General features: G+C 45.5%; 1 protein-coding gene across 2 annotated transcripts in view; it reads right to left on the bottom strand.

Annotated features, from left to right (window-relative positions):
- The window catches only part of URI1 (URI1 prefoldin like chaperone), an 84,994-nt gene extending 70,533 nt beyond the window's left edge, over positions 1-14,461 (bottom strand). Inside the window, exon 1 of one of the 2 annotated variants that reach the window (XM_005596120.4) lies at positions 14,323-14,461. In XM_005596120.4, the coding sequence (XP_005596177.2) occupies positions 14,323-14,376 (54 nt within the window). In that variant the 5' untranslated portion in view covers positions 14,377-14,461. The remainder of the gene's footprint in view (positions 1-14,322) is intronic. The other variant, XM_023649463.2, reaches the window with a different exon arrangement.
- Positions 14,462-18,503: the final 4,042 nt, after the last annotated feature.

Raw genomic sequence — 18,503 nt, 5'->3', positions numbered from 1 at the left:
ACTAGACAATCTAGATGTCCTACAAGAATTCTGCATGATGTGACCCACCTTTCCCACTTTCTTGCAAGCCTCCTGCCACTCATGCCAAACACAATGGTTTTCCTCTTCTTCAGACACTCCAGACTGATTCCTGGCTCAGGGTCTTTGATTTTGCATCCTTCTACCTGTAATGCTCCTCCCAGATCTATGCACGGTTGAACCCTTGCTTCACTCAGGCCTCAGTTCAAATAAAGAGGCTTTCCTGTTTTCTGTCCATTGAAGCCCCTCCCCTCGCCTCCAAGCATCTGCCAGCACCTCACTTTTCACACTGTCTTCACGGCACTCTTCACTCCTCAAAATGATCAACTCTACGTTTCCTTGCTAGTTATCAATCTCTCCACGCTAGATTGTGAGCTCCATGAGGGCAGGGACTTGGTAGACATTCAATAAACATTTGCTGTTTTCTTCTACTAGGTCGTTGAGCCTGGACTTATTGTGCTGCCCCAGCCCCTTCTGGGTCTCTGCCGTGTGATCTTCCTGCTCAGTGCAAGAGACAGGCCCACCAGACATTCCGAGGGCCTGTGTGAACAGCAGAAAGGAGACCAGCCTGGGTCAGAATGCTTCCTGTTCAATATAAGAATGTTGGAAGTAGCAGCAAAAGGACTCGGACTTCAAACCCAGATAGACCCAAGTTCTAGTCCCGACTCTGCCACTGCCACTTCCCTGCTGAGAAGCCTTAGGCGAGAAACTTAACCTCCCTCTGCACTTCATCCAGGTAGAACATTGCCTGTCTCAGGGTTGTCCTGAGGAATAAAGGCCATCGGAAATGTAAAAGCCGGGACAGATACTTCCTCCATCCATCGGAAATCCTTCAAATTATGATCACCTATCCAGGTGAACATCAGCTACTCCAAAACACTTTGTTTAGTCACTGAAACACCGTTAAATTTTAGCAAATATTTGTTGACCCCCTTCCATGTGCCAGGCCCTCCTCTGGGCCTGGGGGACAAGAGGTGAGCAAGGCAGGCACCAGCCCTGTCAATGGATCTTGGAGTTGAAAGACCTTCGATGAGGTGCCTACAATTCTGTGGGAGTCTTCTGCTTAACCCCAAGGTCAAAAGGTCATCCCCTCCATGAAGCCCCCGTAGCACTTCATCTGCATGTCCTTAGGGATGACACCGACCACTTCCACCCTTGTAGTATGCGGTTTCCCCTCCAAGATCAGGGGTCAAATCTTCCTCAAATCTGAAAAATCCATTGCACCAAGCATGGGACTCAGAACAGTTTGTTACCACCTCTCGGATGCTGGAGACAGAAACTCAACTTAAAGTGATTTATATAGAAGAAAAAAAGAGGGGGTCAGAAGGACATCAGGTGACAGGAGGGTGGAGTAGGAGGCCCTGGGGGTCAGTCCCCTTGCCAAAACAGCCATCAACTGGGGACAGAAAACACTTCAGAATCAACTATTTTGAAACGCTGGAAGCTGATCAGACACTTAGAGCAACGAGGGGAGTGCCCCGTGGAGGAAGAAGCTGCTGACTGTTGGAAGGAGAATAGCGAGGTGGGCGAGAACCCGCTGCCATGCCCCGGTCCTCAGCCCCCACCCCACCATGCAGCTGTGGGGCTAGCAGTCAGTATTCCTGGAGTGGGGGCGGATGCAAGAGCGGGCAATGAGCTCCCTGTCCTCCAAAGGTTTGGGTTATGCGCTTTGACCACTTGAAGAGTTCCCTGAGAGACTGGTGGAGACTGGCACAGGCTCTCATCTTGGCTTCAGCCCTCTCGGGTTGCAGCAGTTTCCCTTGATACTATCTATCAGAAAACTTAAAGGGACAGGACACCTTTTCTTTGTTTTGGTAAGGAAATCTTTGTCAGATCACTGGCTGACTGCAGAGACAAGGGAACAGAAATTTCAATGACCACACACCCCAAGGAATACACTTTGAGGAAAAAATCTTGGAAAAGTCACTAAGTAGGTGGCTGCAACCCTCACAAGTGAAAATCAACAATTCCTTAGAAGGAGAACAGCCTGACTTCCAGAGTGACCACATTATGATCCTCAAAACGTCTAGTTCTCAACACAACATTACAAAGCATACAAAGAAGCAGGGAAGTGTAGCCAATTCACAGAAAAAGAAATCAGAGACCACCCCTGAGGAAGCCCAGACATGGGAAATACTAGTCAAAGACATTAAATCAACCTTCTTAAATACGCTCAACAAGCTAAAGAAAACAGTGGATGAAGAACTAAAGGAAACCACAGAACAATGTATGAGCAGATAGGGAATGTAATAAAGAGATCAAAATTATACAAAGGAACAAAATAGAAATCCTGGGGCTGAAAAATACAATAGCTGCAATAAAAAATTTACTAGAGGACGGGGCCAGCCCCGTGGCCGAGTGGTTAAGTTTGCGTGCTCTGCTTTGGTGGCCCAGGGTTTCGCCAGTTTGAATCCTGGGCACGGACATGGCACCGCTCATCAAGCCATGCTGAGGTGGCATCCCACATGCCAGAACTGGAAGGACCCACAACTGAAAAAAAAAATACACAACTATGTACTGGGGGGCTCTGGGGAGAAAAAGGAAAAATAAAATCTTAAAAAAAAAATTTACTAGAGGGAGCCCAAAAGCAGATTTGAACAGGCAGAAGGAAGAATCAGTAAACTCAAGTATAAGGCAATTAAAATAATCTAGTCAGGTGCAGAAAAGAAAAAGAATAAAGAGAAATGAAAGGAGCCTGAGAGCCTGTGAGACACCGTCAAGCATACCAACATATGCTTAATAGGATTTCCAGAAGACAAAGAGAGAGAGAAAGGGCCAGCAAAAATTTTTGAAGAAATAATGGCTGAAAACTTCCCAGATTTGATGAAAGATATGAATATACACATCCAAGAAGCTTAATTAAGTGCAAGCAGGATAAACTCAAAGAGACATATATCCCTGAGACAGATGATAGTCAAATTTTCAAAACCCAAAAGCAGAAAGACAATCTTGAAGGGAACAAAAGAGGAGTGATTCATCATGTACAAGAGAGGCTCCAAAAGATCCACAGCTGACTTCTCATCAGAAACCACAGAGGCCAGAAGGCAGTGGGATGACATAGTCAGTCCTGGAAAGAAAAAACTGTCAACCAAGAATTCTATATCACACAAACCATCTTTCAAGAATGAAGGAGAAATTAAAACATTTCCAGATAAATGAAAGCAGTTAAATTCGCATGTTCCACTTCTCTGTGGCCCAGGGTTCGCTGGTTCGGATCCCGGGTCTGGACATGGCACTGCTTGGCATGCCATGCTGTGGTAGGCGTCCCACATATAAAGTAGAGGAAGATGGGCACGGATGTTAGCTCAGGGCCAGGCTTCCTCAGCAAAAAAGAGGAGGACTGCCAGTAGTTAGCTCAGGGCTAACCTTCCTCAAAAAAAAAAAAAAAAAAAGCTGAGGGAATTTGTTCCTAGTAGACCTGCTTGCTGAGGACTGCTAAAGTGAGTCTGCCAGGCTGAAAGGAAAGGACACTAGACAAACTCAAAGCCATATGAGAAATAAAGAACACTAATGAAAATAGTAATTATAGAAGTAAATATAAAAGCTAGCATCAGTGTAGGTTTGGTTTGTAATTCCTCTTTTTTCACCTGTGATTTAAAAGGCACACGCATAAAACAATAATTATAAATATGTTAATGGGCGCACAATGTATAGAGATGTGATCTGGGACAAGAACAATATAAAAGGGGAGGGGCATAATTGTGTAGGAGCAGAGTGTGTGTATACTGTTGAAACTACATTGATTTTATTCAAACTAAGGTGTTATAAGTTTAAGATGGTAATTATAATCCACAAGGTAACCACTAAGACTGTAACTGAAATACAAGGAAAGAAGGGAATTGAAATGATTCACTACAGGAAATCTAATAAATACAACAATGGAGGAAATGAAGAACAAAAAACATAAAAGATACAGAAAAATGTATAGCTAAATGGCAGAATTAAGTTCTCTTTATCAGTAATTACTTTAAATGTAAATGGATTAAACAGTCCAATTAAAACAGAAAGATTTACAGAATGGATTTTTAAGAAATGATTTATCTACATGCTGTCTGTAAAAGACTCACTTTAGACTGAAAGATACAGAAGGGTTGAAAGTAAAAGGATGGTGCTGTGGGCGGAATTGTCTGCCCCCAAAATTCATACGTGAAAGATCTAACCCCCGGTACCTCAGAATGTGGCTGCGTTTGTAGATACAGCTTTAAAAGGTGTTAAGTTAAAATGAGGCCATTAGAGTGGACCTTAATCCTATCTGGCTCATGTCCTTATAAGAAGAGAAAATTTGGAGGCACAGAGAGATGACTATGAGAGGAGGCAGCAAGAGGACAGCCATCTGTAAGCCAAGGAGAGGCTTCAGAGAAAACCAACCCTGTCACGCCTCGATCTTGGACTTCTATCCTCCAGAACTGCGAAAAAATTAATTTCTACCTAGTACTACCTATTCTAAATAGTACTACCTGTTTTACAGAAATAAACAGGATGATATGAGAACACTATGAGCAATTCTGTGCCTGCAAATTGGATAACCTAGATGAAATGGACAAATTTCTAGAAAAAACAAACAAAACTATAAAAACTGACTCAAAAAGAAATAGAAAACTATGAATAGGCCATTAACAAGTAAGGAGAATGAATCAGTATTCAAAATCCTTCCAACAAAGAAAAATCCAGGACCAGATAGCTTCAAAGGTGAATTCCACCAAACATTTAAAGAAGAATTAACAACAATTCTCAAAACCTTCTACATCTTATAAGGTCAGCAAGACAAAGACACTGAAAGAAAAGAAGACTATAGATCAATATCCCTTATGAATATAGGTACAAAAGCTTTCAGCAAAATACTAACACCCTGAATTCAGCAGCATATTAAAAGGATTATACACCATGACCAAGTGGAATTTATTTCCAGGAACACAAAGGTGGTTCACCATATGAAAATCAATCAGGGCCAGCCCTGCGGCCAAGTGGTTAAGTTCCTGCGCTCTGCTTCGGCGGCCCAGGGTTTCGCCAGTTGGAATCCCAGGTGCGGACATGACACCCCTCGTCAAGCCATGTTGGGGCAGCATCCCACATGCCACAACTAGAAGGACCCACAACTAAAAATACACAACTATGTACCAAGGGGCTTTGGGAGAAAAAGTAAAAATAAAATCTTTAAATAAAAAAGGTTTTTTTAAACAAAATAAATGGAAAAACTTTAGACAAGTTTGTGGGTTACAAGATAACGTTGTTAAGATGAGAACTGCCATGGACTGGATGTTTGTGTTTCCTCAAAATTCCTAGGTTAAAGGCCTAACTCTCCATGTACTTTATCTGGTCCTTTATGGACGTGGTTAGGGTTAAATGAGGTCGTGAGGGTGGGGCCCTGATCTGATGGGATGAGTGTCCTTATGAGAAGAGGCAGCAGAGAGCTGCTCTCTCCACACACAACCCCAGGAAAGACCACCCACAAGCCAGGAGGAGAGCCTCACCAGAGACTGAATTTGCTGTCACCTTGATCACGGACTTCTAGTTTCCCAAATGATGAGAAAATAAATTTCTGTGTCTAAACCACCCAATCTGTGGTATTTTGTAATAGCAGCCCAAGCAAATTAATACAACAGTGCTCCTCCAAGCAACCTACAGATTCAAAGCAATCCCTGGCAAATCCCAATGACGTTTTTAGCAGAAGTGGAAAAACCTATCCTAAAATTCACGTGGAATCGCAAGGGGCCCTGAGTAGCCCAAACAATCTTGAAAAAGATCAAACTTGGAAAAAGTCTCACACTTCCTGGTTTCAAAACTTACTACAAAGCTACAGTAATCAAAACACTGTTACTGACATAAAGATAGACACATAGACCAGTGGAACTGAATAAAGAACCCAGAAAAAAACTGCTCCCATATATGGTAAATTGATTTTTGACAAGGGTTCCAAGGTCATTCAATGGGAAAAGGACAGTCTCTCCAACAGACGGTGCTGAGGAAACTGGATATTCACCAGCAAAAGAATGAAGTTGATCCCTCACCTTACACCATATACAAAATTAACTAAAAATGAATCAAAGACCTAAACAGAAGACCTCAAACTGTAAAACTCTTAGAAGAAATCATACAGGCAAATATTCACTAGCTTGGAATTGATAATTTCTTAAATATGACACCAAAAGCACAGGCAACAACAACAAAAAATAGGTAAATTTGACTTCATCAAAATTAAAAACTTTTATGCATCAAAGGACACTATCAAGAGAGTGAAAAGACAATACAGGGAAGAAATATTTGCAAATCATGTATCTTATAAGGGTTTAATATCAAGAAAAAATATACAATCTATAAGTCAACAACAAAAAAAACCCGATTCAAAAATGGGCAAAGGACTTGAATAGACATTTCTCCACAGAAGATATACAAATGGGCAACAGGCATATGAAAAGACTCTCAATGACCCTAATTATTAGGGAAATGCAAATCTAAACCACAATGAGATACCACTTCACAGCCACTAGGATGGCCATTAAAAAAAGAAAGAAAGGTGGGGCCTGCCCCCACTTCATAGCCACTAGGATGGCTATTGGAAAAAAAAAAGAAAGACGAAGCCTGTCCGTGACCGAGTGGTTAAGTTCCTGCACTCTGCTTAGGCGGCCCAGCGTTTCACCAGTTTGGATCCTGGGCGTGGACATGGCACAGCTCATCAGGTCATGCTGAGGCAGCGCCCCACATAGCACAACCAGAAGGACCTACAACTAGAATATACAACTACGTACTGGGGGTTTTTGGGGAGAAAAAGCCAAAAAAAAAAAAAAAGAAGATTGGCAAAAGTTGTTAGCTCAGGTGCCAATCTATAAAAAAAAAAAAGAAAGAAAATAAGAAGTGTTGGCAATGATGTGGAGAAATTGGAACCCTCTTTCATTGCTGGTGGTAATGTAAAATGTTACAGCGACTGCGGAAAAGTTTGGCAGTTCCTCAAAAAGTTAAATATAGGGGGGCTGGCCCTGTGGCCGAGTGGTTAAGTTCGCGCACTCTGCTGCAGGCAGCCCAGTGTTTCGTTGGTTCGAATCCTGGGCGCGGACATGGCACTGCTCGTCAGACCACACTGAGGCAGCGTCCCACATGCCACAACTAGAAGAACCCACAACGAAGAATACACAACTATGTACCGGGGGGCTTTGGGGAGAAAAAGGAAAAAGTAAAATCTTTAAAAAAAAAAAAAGTTAAATATAGAACTACCATAATACCCAGCAATTCCACTCCTAGATATATACCCAAAAGAATTGAAAATAGAGACTCGAGCAAATGCTTGTATATCTATGTTCATAGCAGCATTACTCACAGTAGCCAAAAGGTGCAAAAAATCCAAGTTTCTGTCACTAGATGAATGGATAAACAAATCGAGGTGCATATATAGTGTGTATGCGTGTATACATATACATATGAACATTACATAGCCATAAAGAGGGCTTAATTTGTGATACATGCTACAACATTTATGAACCTTGAAAACATGAAATATGCAAAATGAATATGAATTTATGAAAACATACGTGAAATAAGCCAGACACAAAAGTACAAATATTGTATTATTCCACTTATATGAAATATCTAAAATAAGTAAATTCATAGAGAAGAAAGTAAATTAGAGGTCAAGAGGGCTGGGGAGAATGGGAGATGGGAGTTATTGCTTCATGTAACTGAAAAGTTCAGTGATAGTTTCAGGTAAGGCTAGATCCAGGAGTTCAATAAATAGCATCATGACTATGCCTTTCTCTTTCTCTTATTTGTGCTGTCTTCTGAATTGGCTTCATTCTGAAGCAGTTTCTTCATGCATGGTGACAAGAAAACCATAAAAACTTCCAATATTCCAAGTCATCGTCACACTTATTTAGCAATCTTAATGGGAGGAAGGTACCTCTTTCTTCCTGGATTGGCTGGCTTAATTATCCACACCTAGAAACATAATGAATACAGGTAGGAGAAGCTGTTTCCCAAAGAAAATCTAAAGAAACAGGAGAGGATGCTTGCAGACAAAATCTAAAATGCTCACCACAATCTCCAGGCCTTTAACAAGAGCCGCTGGTGCTCAGGAGCCTGCACGTTCCTTCCCTTTTTAAATTTTTTATTGTTTCAACCAACTGTTTTCTTTGGTTTAGAAGTTAGCCAACAATAAATTGATAAGTAACCCCAGAAGAAGAAAGATGAGAGTCCTAAATGACCCACTTAGTGGATGATCAAATGTCTGTGTCAATTAGGATTAAGTTGCAAAAGTGTTACAAAACCTAACTCAAACTGACTGAGTTGAAAAGACAATTCGTTGGGCCTCATAAGTGACACGTTAGGAGTGGGCCTGCCTTCAGACGCGGCCTCACTGAGTGGCTCCAACAACTGGGCTTTCCTTGTCTTCTTTGAGCCCTGTGTTCTGCTGCTTTTACACCCTTCTAGGCTTCTGGCGCCCCAGCCTGCCGCCCCTAGGCTCCAGTGGGTAAGTGCCTGCTCTGAGCGAGAAGGACAGCGTCAGTCCCCCACTTCTCCCAGTGGGGGCTCGGGGCAGCCCATTGGCTCTGACTGTGCCACATGCCCAATCCTGCAGCATAATGTGGCTGGAGGAAAGAAAAAGCTGGGGCAGCACCGCCCAATCCCACGGAGCCCACAGCTCGGGCACCGCAGCAAGGAAGAGGGGCGCTGGTTGGCCAAAATCAAGCCAGAGTCTGCGCACCGCACACATGCACAGGGGCCGGGTGAAGATGGTTAGTTGAGTCATTTTGTTGGCAAATTGGGACTTGAGTCTTGGACTTGATGGTTAGGGATCTGAGGTTCCTCTGAGCCTTTCTGACTCTGAACGGAATCAGCCTGGGGAAAGAGAGAGGCCAGGAAGGGACTGGAAAGATCTGTGGTCCAATCCACTTCTATCGTTTCCCAGTGAGCGAGCAGGTGGAGTGGGCCTGGTGGTCAAGCTCTCTGCCTTACCCACACCCACAGCTCCTTCTCCAAGAATCTGCTTCTGCTGTACCTGCTCAGCGATTCCTGCCCCTGTGTTCAACCTGGTCCTCTGAGAAACAGATGCCAAGACAAGATTAACATGTAAGGAATTTATAAGGGGAAACACCCGTGAGGGAAAGTGGGGCAGGAGTCAGAAGAGAGCGCAAGAGCTTTGGCATACAGTGTAGGTCTGACTCCAACAGAGGGAAAGAGGGAAAGAAGTCTGGGTGGAAGCATCTAAGACTGCAACGCAGTTCTAAGGAAAGTTTGGCAAGGCCATCAAGGAGTCCTCAAGCTAAAATCAGCCATCAAAGGAGTGCCACATCTCCCAGGAACCGGCCTGACTTAGTATCCCTGCCATACCCAGTTATAAGCTGGTAAGTGTGGCCTTGGCAATGGGTTTCAAAGCACATTAGCTGAGGCCCTTGGTCAATTATACCCCCTGCAATCAGAGAGCTGGCTGCCACCGTCCACCACCCAGTCACTGTGTGGTGGCGGTCTCAACTGGCTGGGCTGCTTGGTTCTCTCTGTCAGAATGGGACCCTGAGGCTTGAGGCCAGAGGTTGCACACTCAGAGGTCTGCAGGTTCCAGAGCCTTTCATGAAGGAGCAATGAGGGCTGGAGGGGCTGGCAGACCAGAGTTCCAGCCCGTCTAAGGGAGCTACCGCTGCTTAGCTCCAGCCAACTGACGCCTCGCGGGATTCAGGCCTAGCACGGTCCCATTCTCCACGAGAAACCGGATTTCTGGATTTCTAGTGACATCACCCAATTTTTAAGTGTTGGCAACTAACTGAAGTTTCACAAATAAAGTGAAACCACGTGCTAGCCAAAACAACAGTTCTGGGTATTTGTGAGAGGTCCATGTTGAGGTTAGGCTGGCGCACTGGCCAGAGGTGCTGAGAGAACCCTGCGGAGAGTGAAGAGTGAAAGATGCAGAGAAGGCTGCAGGGATGCTGGGCCACACAGCCCGAGAGCACATCTCCCAGGACCAGATTGTCCTGACTCAGCCCAGTACCACTCTTGGGAGAGCATGTGACCTGCTGGCCCTGCGGCTCTCTGAGAAGTCTCTGGTTCCTTTCAACCAAATCTCCTTTTCTTCTTGAGCTCATTTAGATGGGTCCCTAGTCCTTAAAAATACACTACCTGAATTCAAAGACATACTTAGTAGCATACTGTGCTCTAAAGCTACAGTGATCAAGACAGTGTGGTAACAGCCGAAGGGGAGACACGTAGATCAGGGGAGCTAACAGAGAGCCCAGAAACAGACCCGCGCATCTATCAACGGACTCTTTGATCCGTTGGTGCAAAGGCAGCTCGGTGGGTAAAGAACAGTCTTTCCAACAAATGCTGCCGGGAGAACTGGATGTTCGTTTGCAGAAAAAGAAGCTCTACACACCCCTCACACTTTACACAAAATTAACTCAAAGTGTAAAATGCAAAACTATAAAACTTCTAGAAGGAAACATAAGAAAAAGTCTGTGTGACCTTGGGTTTGGCAATGAAAAAAATTTGATAAATTGGGCTTTATCAAAATTAAAAGTGTTTGCTCGGCAAAATACGCTGTTAAGAGAAGGAAAAAAACAAGCCACAGACTGGGAGACATTATTTGCAAATTGTGTATCTGCTGAAGGACTTCTATCTAGAATATATAAAGAACTCTTAAAGCTCAACAATAAGAAAACAAACTATCCAATTTAAAAATGGGCAAAAGATCCGGACACTTTACCAAAGAAGATGCACAGATGGCAAATAAATATATGAAAAGATGCTCAACATCGTTTGACATTAGAGAAATACAAATTGAAATAACAATGAGGTACTACTTACACACCTATTAGAATGGCTACAATCCAGAAAACATGACCAATTGCTGATGAGGATACGGAGTAACAGGAACTCTCGCTGGTGGCTGCTGGGAATGCAAAATGGGGCAGCCACTTGGGAAGACAGTCTGGCAGCTTTGCACCAAGTTAAGCATAGACTTACCCTACAACCCAGCAATCGCACTCCCAGGCATTACCCAACTGATCTGAAAATTTATGTTGACGCAAAAACCTACATGCAAATGTTTAATACATCAAAGCCAGGACACGGTGCCAATATGCATGGGTTGAGTTAACACAATATTGTGCAAATCAGGAACTGCCTGTTTTGGATTTATTGCTTCCTGTCTTGGGGCCTCACTTCCCCCAACAAGGGGAGTGAGCTGGGGATTTGTGAGGCGCCTCCTACCCCGCAGTTGAGGAGCTCAGGAGTCCACAGATATACCCACTTGAGGCCTTAATATCACCTGGACCTGGCTTCACACTCAGAGTTGCCAGATCTAGCAAATAAAAACAGAGGACACTCAGTTGAAGTTGAATTCCAGATAAACAATGCATAACTTTTTAGGATGTCCATGTAATATCTGGAACATATGTATACTAAAAAAAATTGTTGAGTATCTGAAATCCAAACTTCACTGGGCCTCCTGTGCTTTATCTGGCAGTCCCCACCCCCTCCTGCCCTTGGGGGCAAAATAAACACCTCGAGCATCAGGCACTGATTTCAAAGTCCCTGTGGCTTAAATGGATCACTTTCATCTGCCAGAAACTGAAGATTGGAAACCAGTGGACAAGAACAAAAGAAAGTTGGGCAAGGGGAAGCGGGGGAAATGGAAAGGCATTCCGTGAAGGTAGCCTAGCTCAGTCTGAGGCGCGGTCCACAGCAGTTCTCAACCCTGGCTGCAGATCAGGAGCTTGGAAGAATACTACAACTGGATCTCACCTGGGGGTTAGGAATTTCTTAAGCTCTTGTGACGATTCTACTTAACAGTCAAGGATGCTGTTTGCTTGCTGCCAACACACCATCCAAATTTAGTGGCACAAATCACAGTTCTGGGGGTTGACAGGCTCAGCTAGGGAGCTCTCAGAATCTCATGCAGTTACGATTATTTTGAAAACTTCCTCTTGCACAAATCTGGACTTGAGGTTAGCTGTCACCTGGGGCTTCAGTAGAGTGGGCAGCCAGGACACCTATATGTGGCCCATCCTTCTGGCCTGCATGTCCTTTCTGGCAGCTGGCTCCTGAGGGAAAGCTGGGTGGAAGTGGTATCACCTTATCTAATCCAGCCTCAGAAGTCACTTAGCATCACTTCAGCCACATTCTGTTCATCACAAGCAAGTCACTAGGCCAACCCATATTCAAGAGGTGGCGAATCAGACTCCATCTCTTGATGGGACAAGTGTCAAAGAATCTGTGGTCATATGCTAAAACCACCAAGTGTACCAATTTGAAAAAGAAGTCTCCAGAATGCACTCCCTTTTCTATACTCCCCTACCATCACTGCTCACCTAGAAACGTGCAGTGGCCTTCTCAGCACTGCCCCCATCTCCCACCACAGTCTGCCCTCCACACTGAGCTGGAGTCTCAGGCTCAGAACCATCCCCATCCCCACTGCCCAGAGAGCAGGGTCCAAGGCCTCAGCAGCCTTCGAGGTCTCGCACCGGCTGGCCTTTGTGTCTCTTGCCCACTCCACCGCCTCAGGCTCTGAGGCAGCGCCAGTCTTAAACAAGCAGTGCTCTCCTGAGCCATGCATTGCTTAGTCCCTGACTCATGGGCACGCCTTCCCTCTGCCAGGATCAGCCGGTCCCCCACTCCACCTCCTGCTCCTCCTTCAGGACTTTATTCAGACCCCTCCTCTGAGAAGCCTTCTCTGAGCGTCCCGAGAGTGGGCCAAGCACAGCACCCTGACCTCCCTTTGCTACATGCAGATCCTTTCCCAATTTTCCTCTTAACTGTGTATTCAAGCGTAACATCCATGCAGAAAAATGCACAAGCCTTGCGCATAGCTTGGTGAATTTTCACAAAGTGAGTACACATGTATACCCAGCTCCCAGATCAAGAAATAGAAGATTTCTAGAACCACAGAAGCTCAGCCAAGGCCCTTTCTGTTCACTGTCCCCCATCCAGCCCCTCCCCATGAAGCCCTGGTAACCACTATCCCTACTTCTAACCCTTTAGATTGGTGTCACCTTTTTCAAACTGCATACACATGGCCTCGCACAGTCTGTGCTCTGGGGTCTGGCCTCTCCCATCAGCGTCATGTTAGTTCATAAGGCATTTTAATCAGAGCTGGCTGTATGATTTGCAGGGCCCGGTGCAGAATAAAAACGCGGGACCCTTTGTTCAAAAATTATTAAGAACTTCAAGATGGTGACAGCAGAGCATAAATCAAGTGTGGGGCCCTTCTGAGCTTCTGTGTCCCCCTAAGCCACATTCCGATGAAGCTAGCCTGATGCAATCGCCTGTCTGCTCGTGTGTCTCCCCCTTGCAGGCAGGACCTGTGTCGACCCAGGATGGTGTTGGCTGCTGTGAGCTGAATACGAAGGAGCCAGTGTCTCTCCAGCACTTTCACACCCTTAACCCACGTAACCTCACAGAGGCCCCGCGGCCTGGAGGGAGGCAGGTCATGACAAGCATCACACCTGCTTTGCAGATGCAGAGTCCAGACGAAAGATCCACGGGACTAACCCAGGTCCCACAGCGGGCGCATGCTGGGGCTGGCCCTCATGCTCAGGCCCCATGCCCAGCTCTGCCTGACCCCCTACTCTGTGCCAGTGCTGGGCTCAGGATGAACGGAATAGAGGCCCTGCCCACAGGCACTTACAAGCCAAGTAGAAAACAGAAACAGGGCTTACACACGTGAAAAATTATTAACCAAAACATTTTTTCCTTCAAAGTGGGCCTCGTAGCTGCCAGAACTGGATATGGTCTGTCTCTCCAAGCAAGAGGAGTCAGTTGGAGGGGAGCGGGGGAAGACAGGAGGCTGAGGGCAGGCAGTCACCACGGGTGATTGGAAGAAGCGCGGGGGGACCACAGCCCGGTGCCCACAGGCACAGGCCAGTCAGCACGCAGGGAGCACCCCGCTACCCTTCAGCCCCTGTGGCGCTCGCGCCCAGTCCTGGAGCAGAGTCTGATCAGCGCAGCTCTGCTCAGGTGCCCACCCCGGCCACCCCAGGGCTGGGCAAGGGAGGGCTCCCCCTCCTGTTCCCACTGCAGGAGAGAGGAAATTCACCAGGAGGAAGTCAGGGGGTCATTAGGACCAGGGAATGGTAGCTTGGTGCTAAAAAATGGCAAAAATTCCCCTACACTGCACGCATTTGTTTGTGTAGCCAGTACATGGAACAATAGTGAAGGGCCCCCAACCTTGAAAATAATTTTGCCTCTGCTTGTGGAGAATCTAGTAAAGAAATTCCAGAAGCTGAGTCTGAAAGCACCCAAACATTTGTGAAAGGATGGCTAAAGTAAGAACTCTCGTGCCACACACTAACGGACGGGCAGCTATAACGCGGTCAAGCTTCAACTCACCACTGACAAGTGGAAACCTCCCCAAGGGCGTGACTTCCTTGGAAGACAGACCATGTTAACGTTGGCACCGTCATCTCCAAGGAGCCTGGGAAAGAGTGGGAGGGTCACTTGGAAATAATTCACAAAGAACACCCACCTGTGACACAGAGAGAGGCCTAGAATCTCACAGACGTGAGGATTCCAGCTCTCTGTCGTGGGCGGGAGCACGTCACCAGGCCTCCCCCACCATCCCCCGATGGAATGAACCCCTTGACTGCCATCCTGCCCTGGCTCCAGGCCCAGTTAACAGTAGACGGGGAGGGACCATGTAGTTTGTGGAAGAGAGCTGCCTCCTGCTCCCCGGAGTGAGGGAAAGGGCCCTACTCACCCTCCCCCGCCCCCCCCCCCCCCCCCCCCCCCCCCCCCCCCCAGTGCTAGGCAGGCTAATATTCCTGGCCCAGCCACCAGGCAGGTTTGTGAAAGGGTGGAAATGTTGATTCCACTTATGCAAGCATATTCTGCTCTAGGTCTGGGTGGAGCACAGCCACTGAACAGCAGTGGGAGCCAGGCCCTTCTTACCTGTGTATCAGTTAGCTATTGCTGTGTAACAAACCACCTCAAAGCCCAATGGCTTAAAAGAACAGTAATTCCTCATTCTTCATGAGTTTGTGGGTGGGTGGGGTCCCACTATGGGTTGTGCTTGGCTGGAGCACTTAGCTGGGTCAGCTCTGCTCCACGTGGCTCCCGTCTCTCATCCTCCTCTTAGGACTGGCCAGCTTTGCCCTTCTCTTGGAGAAGGCAGAGATGCACAGGAGAGCAAGCAGACACACTGGGCCTCTTGAGGCTTATGCTCAGAACTGGCACACTGTCACTCCAGCCTTGTTGTGTTGGCCAACACAGACTTCATGACTCACTCAGAGCCCGAAGGAGAGGACCCTGCAAAGTTACTGGGCAAAGGGTGTGGATACAGACAGAGTGGTGATGAATGGGGCCACTAATGAGATCTACGCCCTGAGGGTGAGGGGCCGGAGGGCAGAGCCTAGGAGGCAAGCTTGATCTAAGGTGGGCCCCAAGGGCAAGCCCAGCCAAGCAGTGAGGAGCTGGGAGGGAGCCACCTGGGACACACCCAGGCAGGGAACAGAGCCTCTGGAGGCAAGACACCGCCGGGCTGGCTGGCTGGCTGAAGTGTCCTGAAGCAAGCAGGGAGGGAGTTTGGACCCCACCGCCTTCTCCTTGTGCCCAGTAAGGGCTTGTGACAGGGCGCCTGGGCCCACAAGGGACCATACCAGGGCAGACCTGTTCCAAAAATCCAGAGCAATTTTTGGTGTATCTGTCTTTATTTAAATCATGCTTCCTGAACTTTAGCTATTTACATTCCAATTTTCTCTCTTTCTTTGTCCATATCCACTTGCCACCCGTACTAATATTTACTTGATATTTTTATCTAAATCACTCATTTTTAATAATTTTTAATATCCATGAAATCATGAACTTATGTGCTACTCATATTTTTACCTAATACCACAGTAAAATAAACATATAACCTCTAGGATAAAAAAAATTATTTATGTTGTTGAAGAAAGACAAGTCCTGGCAGAATACATAGAGTGTGAATCTGTTGACAGACTCCAGAACGGCCCAAACAGAAGGAGATCGCTACGCGCCCAAGGTAAAGTTCTGAAGGGTCATGCCCATGAGGACACACAGTTCAGGGGGTGGATGCCTGAGGTCAGGGGGGAATGGGTTGGGCACGCAGGGGCTTCTAGAACAGCGGTGTTCACTCTCTTAAGCAGGATGGTAAGCACATGGCTTTTATCCCCTTCAGTCTACAGAAAGGGTGGTGTTTAGATATTTGACATGTAGAGAGAAGGAGCAAGAAGAGGGAAGGAAACATTGTTGCTGTGATAGTGACTAAGCCAAAAGGGAAACAAAGTAAGCACCCACACTGCCTGCCTGGCCCCTTCCCCAAGCCATCTCTCGCTGCATTTTGAAAGGCCCCGTCTGAAGGGGAGACCTGCCTGTGCAGACGCTCACCCAGGCGCAGCTGGCCTCTTGGGGAACCGCCGAGCTTCCTGCGCTGAGGCCCCCCGCGCTGGGCATGGTAGACAGCAGGTACCGGGCACATGCAGAGCTGCCCTGAGACTGCCGGGAACAGGCAGTGACATTGCAAGCGCAGTATCGAAGCATCGTGCAAAAGCTGTGTGCAGCCCTTGGGGACCATATTGGCTGCTGGGTTTCCAAAGGAGGCTTTCTGTTGACCAGATCTGTGTCTCCTGTCTCTAGAGGTATTTGAGGGCTCCGGGACTCAAGCAAGTGTTGAAATTCCATGTGAACACAGCCATCTTTCTTTTTTCTTTTCTTTCTTTCTTTCTTTCTTTTTTTTTTTGAGGAAGATTAGCCCTGAGCTAACTGCTGCCAATCCTTGTCTTTTTGCTGAGGAAGACTGGCCCTGAGCTAACATCCATGCCCATCTTCCTCTACTTTATATGTGGGACGCCTACCACAGCATGGTGTGTCAAGAGGTGCCATGTCCGCACCTGGGGTCCAAACTGGTGACTTGGGAAAGTTTCTAAACCTTTCTGAGCCTCACTTCCCCTGTATGGAAAACGGGTTGATAGTAATTGTACTCATCTCATAGAGTTATTGTGAGAATTAAACGAGATGGTGCGTGCAAAGAGCTTAGGACAGTAGCTCGGCACAGCAGGATCACTCGATCCCTCAGTAGGGCGTGATGATGGTGATGAAAATGATGATGACGATGACAACGCAAGTCGTTTCCAGTCCTTTGCCTCATTCATTCCTGGTTTTTTTAAAGCAGCCTTCTCAAATATTTTGGTCTCAGACTCTTTACACGCTTAAAAATTATTGAAGATACCAAAGACCTTTTGTTTATGTTGGCTTTATCAACTGATATTTACTATAAGTTGAAAATGAGAATTTAAATTTATATTTATTAATTATATTATTAATTCATTTAAAAATAATAATAAACCCACAATATGTTAGCATAAATAAAATGTTTTCATTAAAAAATAACTTTTTGGGGCCGGCCCAGTGGCACAGCAGTTAAGTTAGCAGTTCCACTTCAGCTGCCCAGGGTTCTCTGGTTCGGATCCCGGGTGCAGACATGGCACCTCTTGACACACCATGCTGTGGCGTCTGTCCCACATATAAAGTAGAGGAGGATGGGCATGGATGTTAGCTCAGGGCCAGTTTTCCTCAGCAAAAAGAGGAGGATTGGCAGCAGATGTTAGCTCAGGGCTAATCTTCCTCAAAAAAAGATAAATAAATAAAATTTAAAAATCCAGTTTAAAAACAAACAAAAAAATAGCTTTTTAAAATTTAGTGAGAAGAGTGGCATTGTTTTACATTTTTGCAAATCTCTTTTATGTCTGGCATAAGAGAAGACAACTGTGTCTTATATCGATTTCTCCATTTAATCTCCTTCCATATTTTGTTTCTGTTGAAAAATATGAAGAAAATCCAGACTCACACAAATATGTAATGGGAAAAGGGAGGTGTAGTTTACTAGCCTTTTCAGATAATTCTGGATAGTCCTGGAAACCATACCAAAAAACTCACTAAGTGGTAGTTTCTTAAAGGAAACTTACAGCGTGGAGTCTGAAAACATATGGATAAGCTTTTTGTACTCTTTGCGTTAAACTTCACTGGTCTACCTTACACTGTGTATTTAAAGTAGAGTTCTTTGCAGACAGCATACAGTTAGGTCTTTCTTTTTTTAGTTGACAATCTCTGTCTTTTAGTAGGTGTGTTTAGGTCATTTACACTTAACGTAATTATTTATACCATTAGGTCTAAATCTACCACCTCACTTGTTGTTTCCTGTTTGTTCCATTTGGTCTTTGTTCTGGGATTTTTCCCTCTTTTTTCTTCCTACTTTGGCCTGAGTATTTTTTTATTCCATTTTTCTTTATTACGGCTTATCATTTACACTTCTTTGAAAAGTTGTCTTTAATGTTTTCCTTAATGCTTATATATACATCTTTAACCAGCAACAGTCTTACCCTCAAATAATATTATACCATTTCACTTGCAATCGTATGCTCTCAATTTCTCCCTCCCACGTTTTGTGCTGCTGGTATCATATATTTTACTTTTGCATATGCTATAAACTCTCAACAAATTGCTACTATTTTTACTTTAGATGGTCAATTATCTTCTAAGTGATTAAAAATAAGAAA

The sequence above is a fragment of the Equus caballus genome, chromosome 10 (assembly GCF_041296265.1).
Source record: "Equus caballus isolate H_3958 breed thoroughbred chromosome 10, TB-T2T, whole genome shotgun sequence".
In the NCBI taxonomy this organism is placed as follows: Eukaryota; Metazoa; Chordata; class Mammalia; order Perissodactyla; family Equidae; genus Equus; species Equus caballus.
Note: the sequence above shows the minus strand (reverse complement) of the source record. Positions and strands in the feature narration are given on the sequence as shown.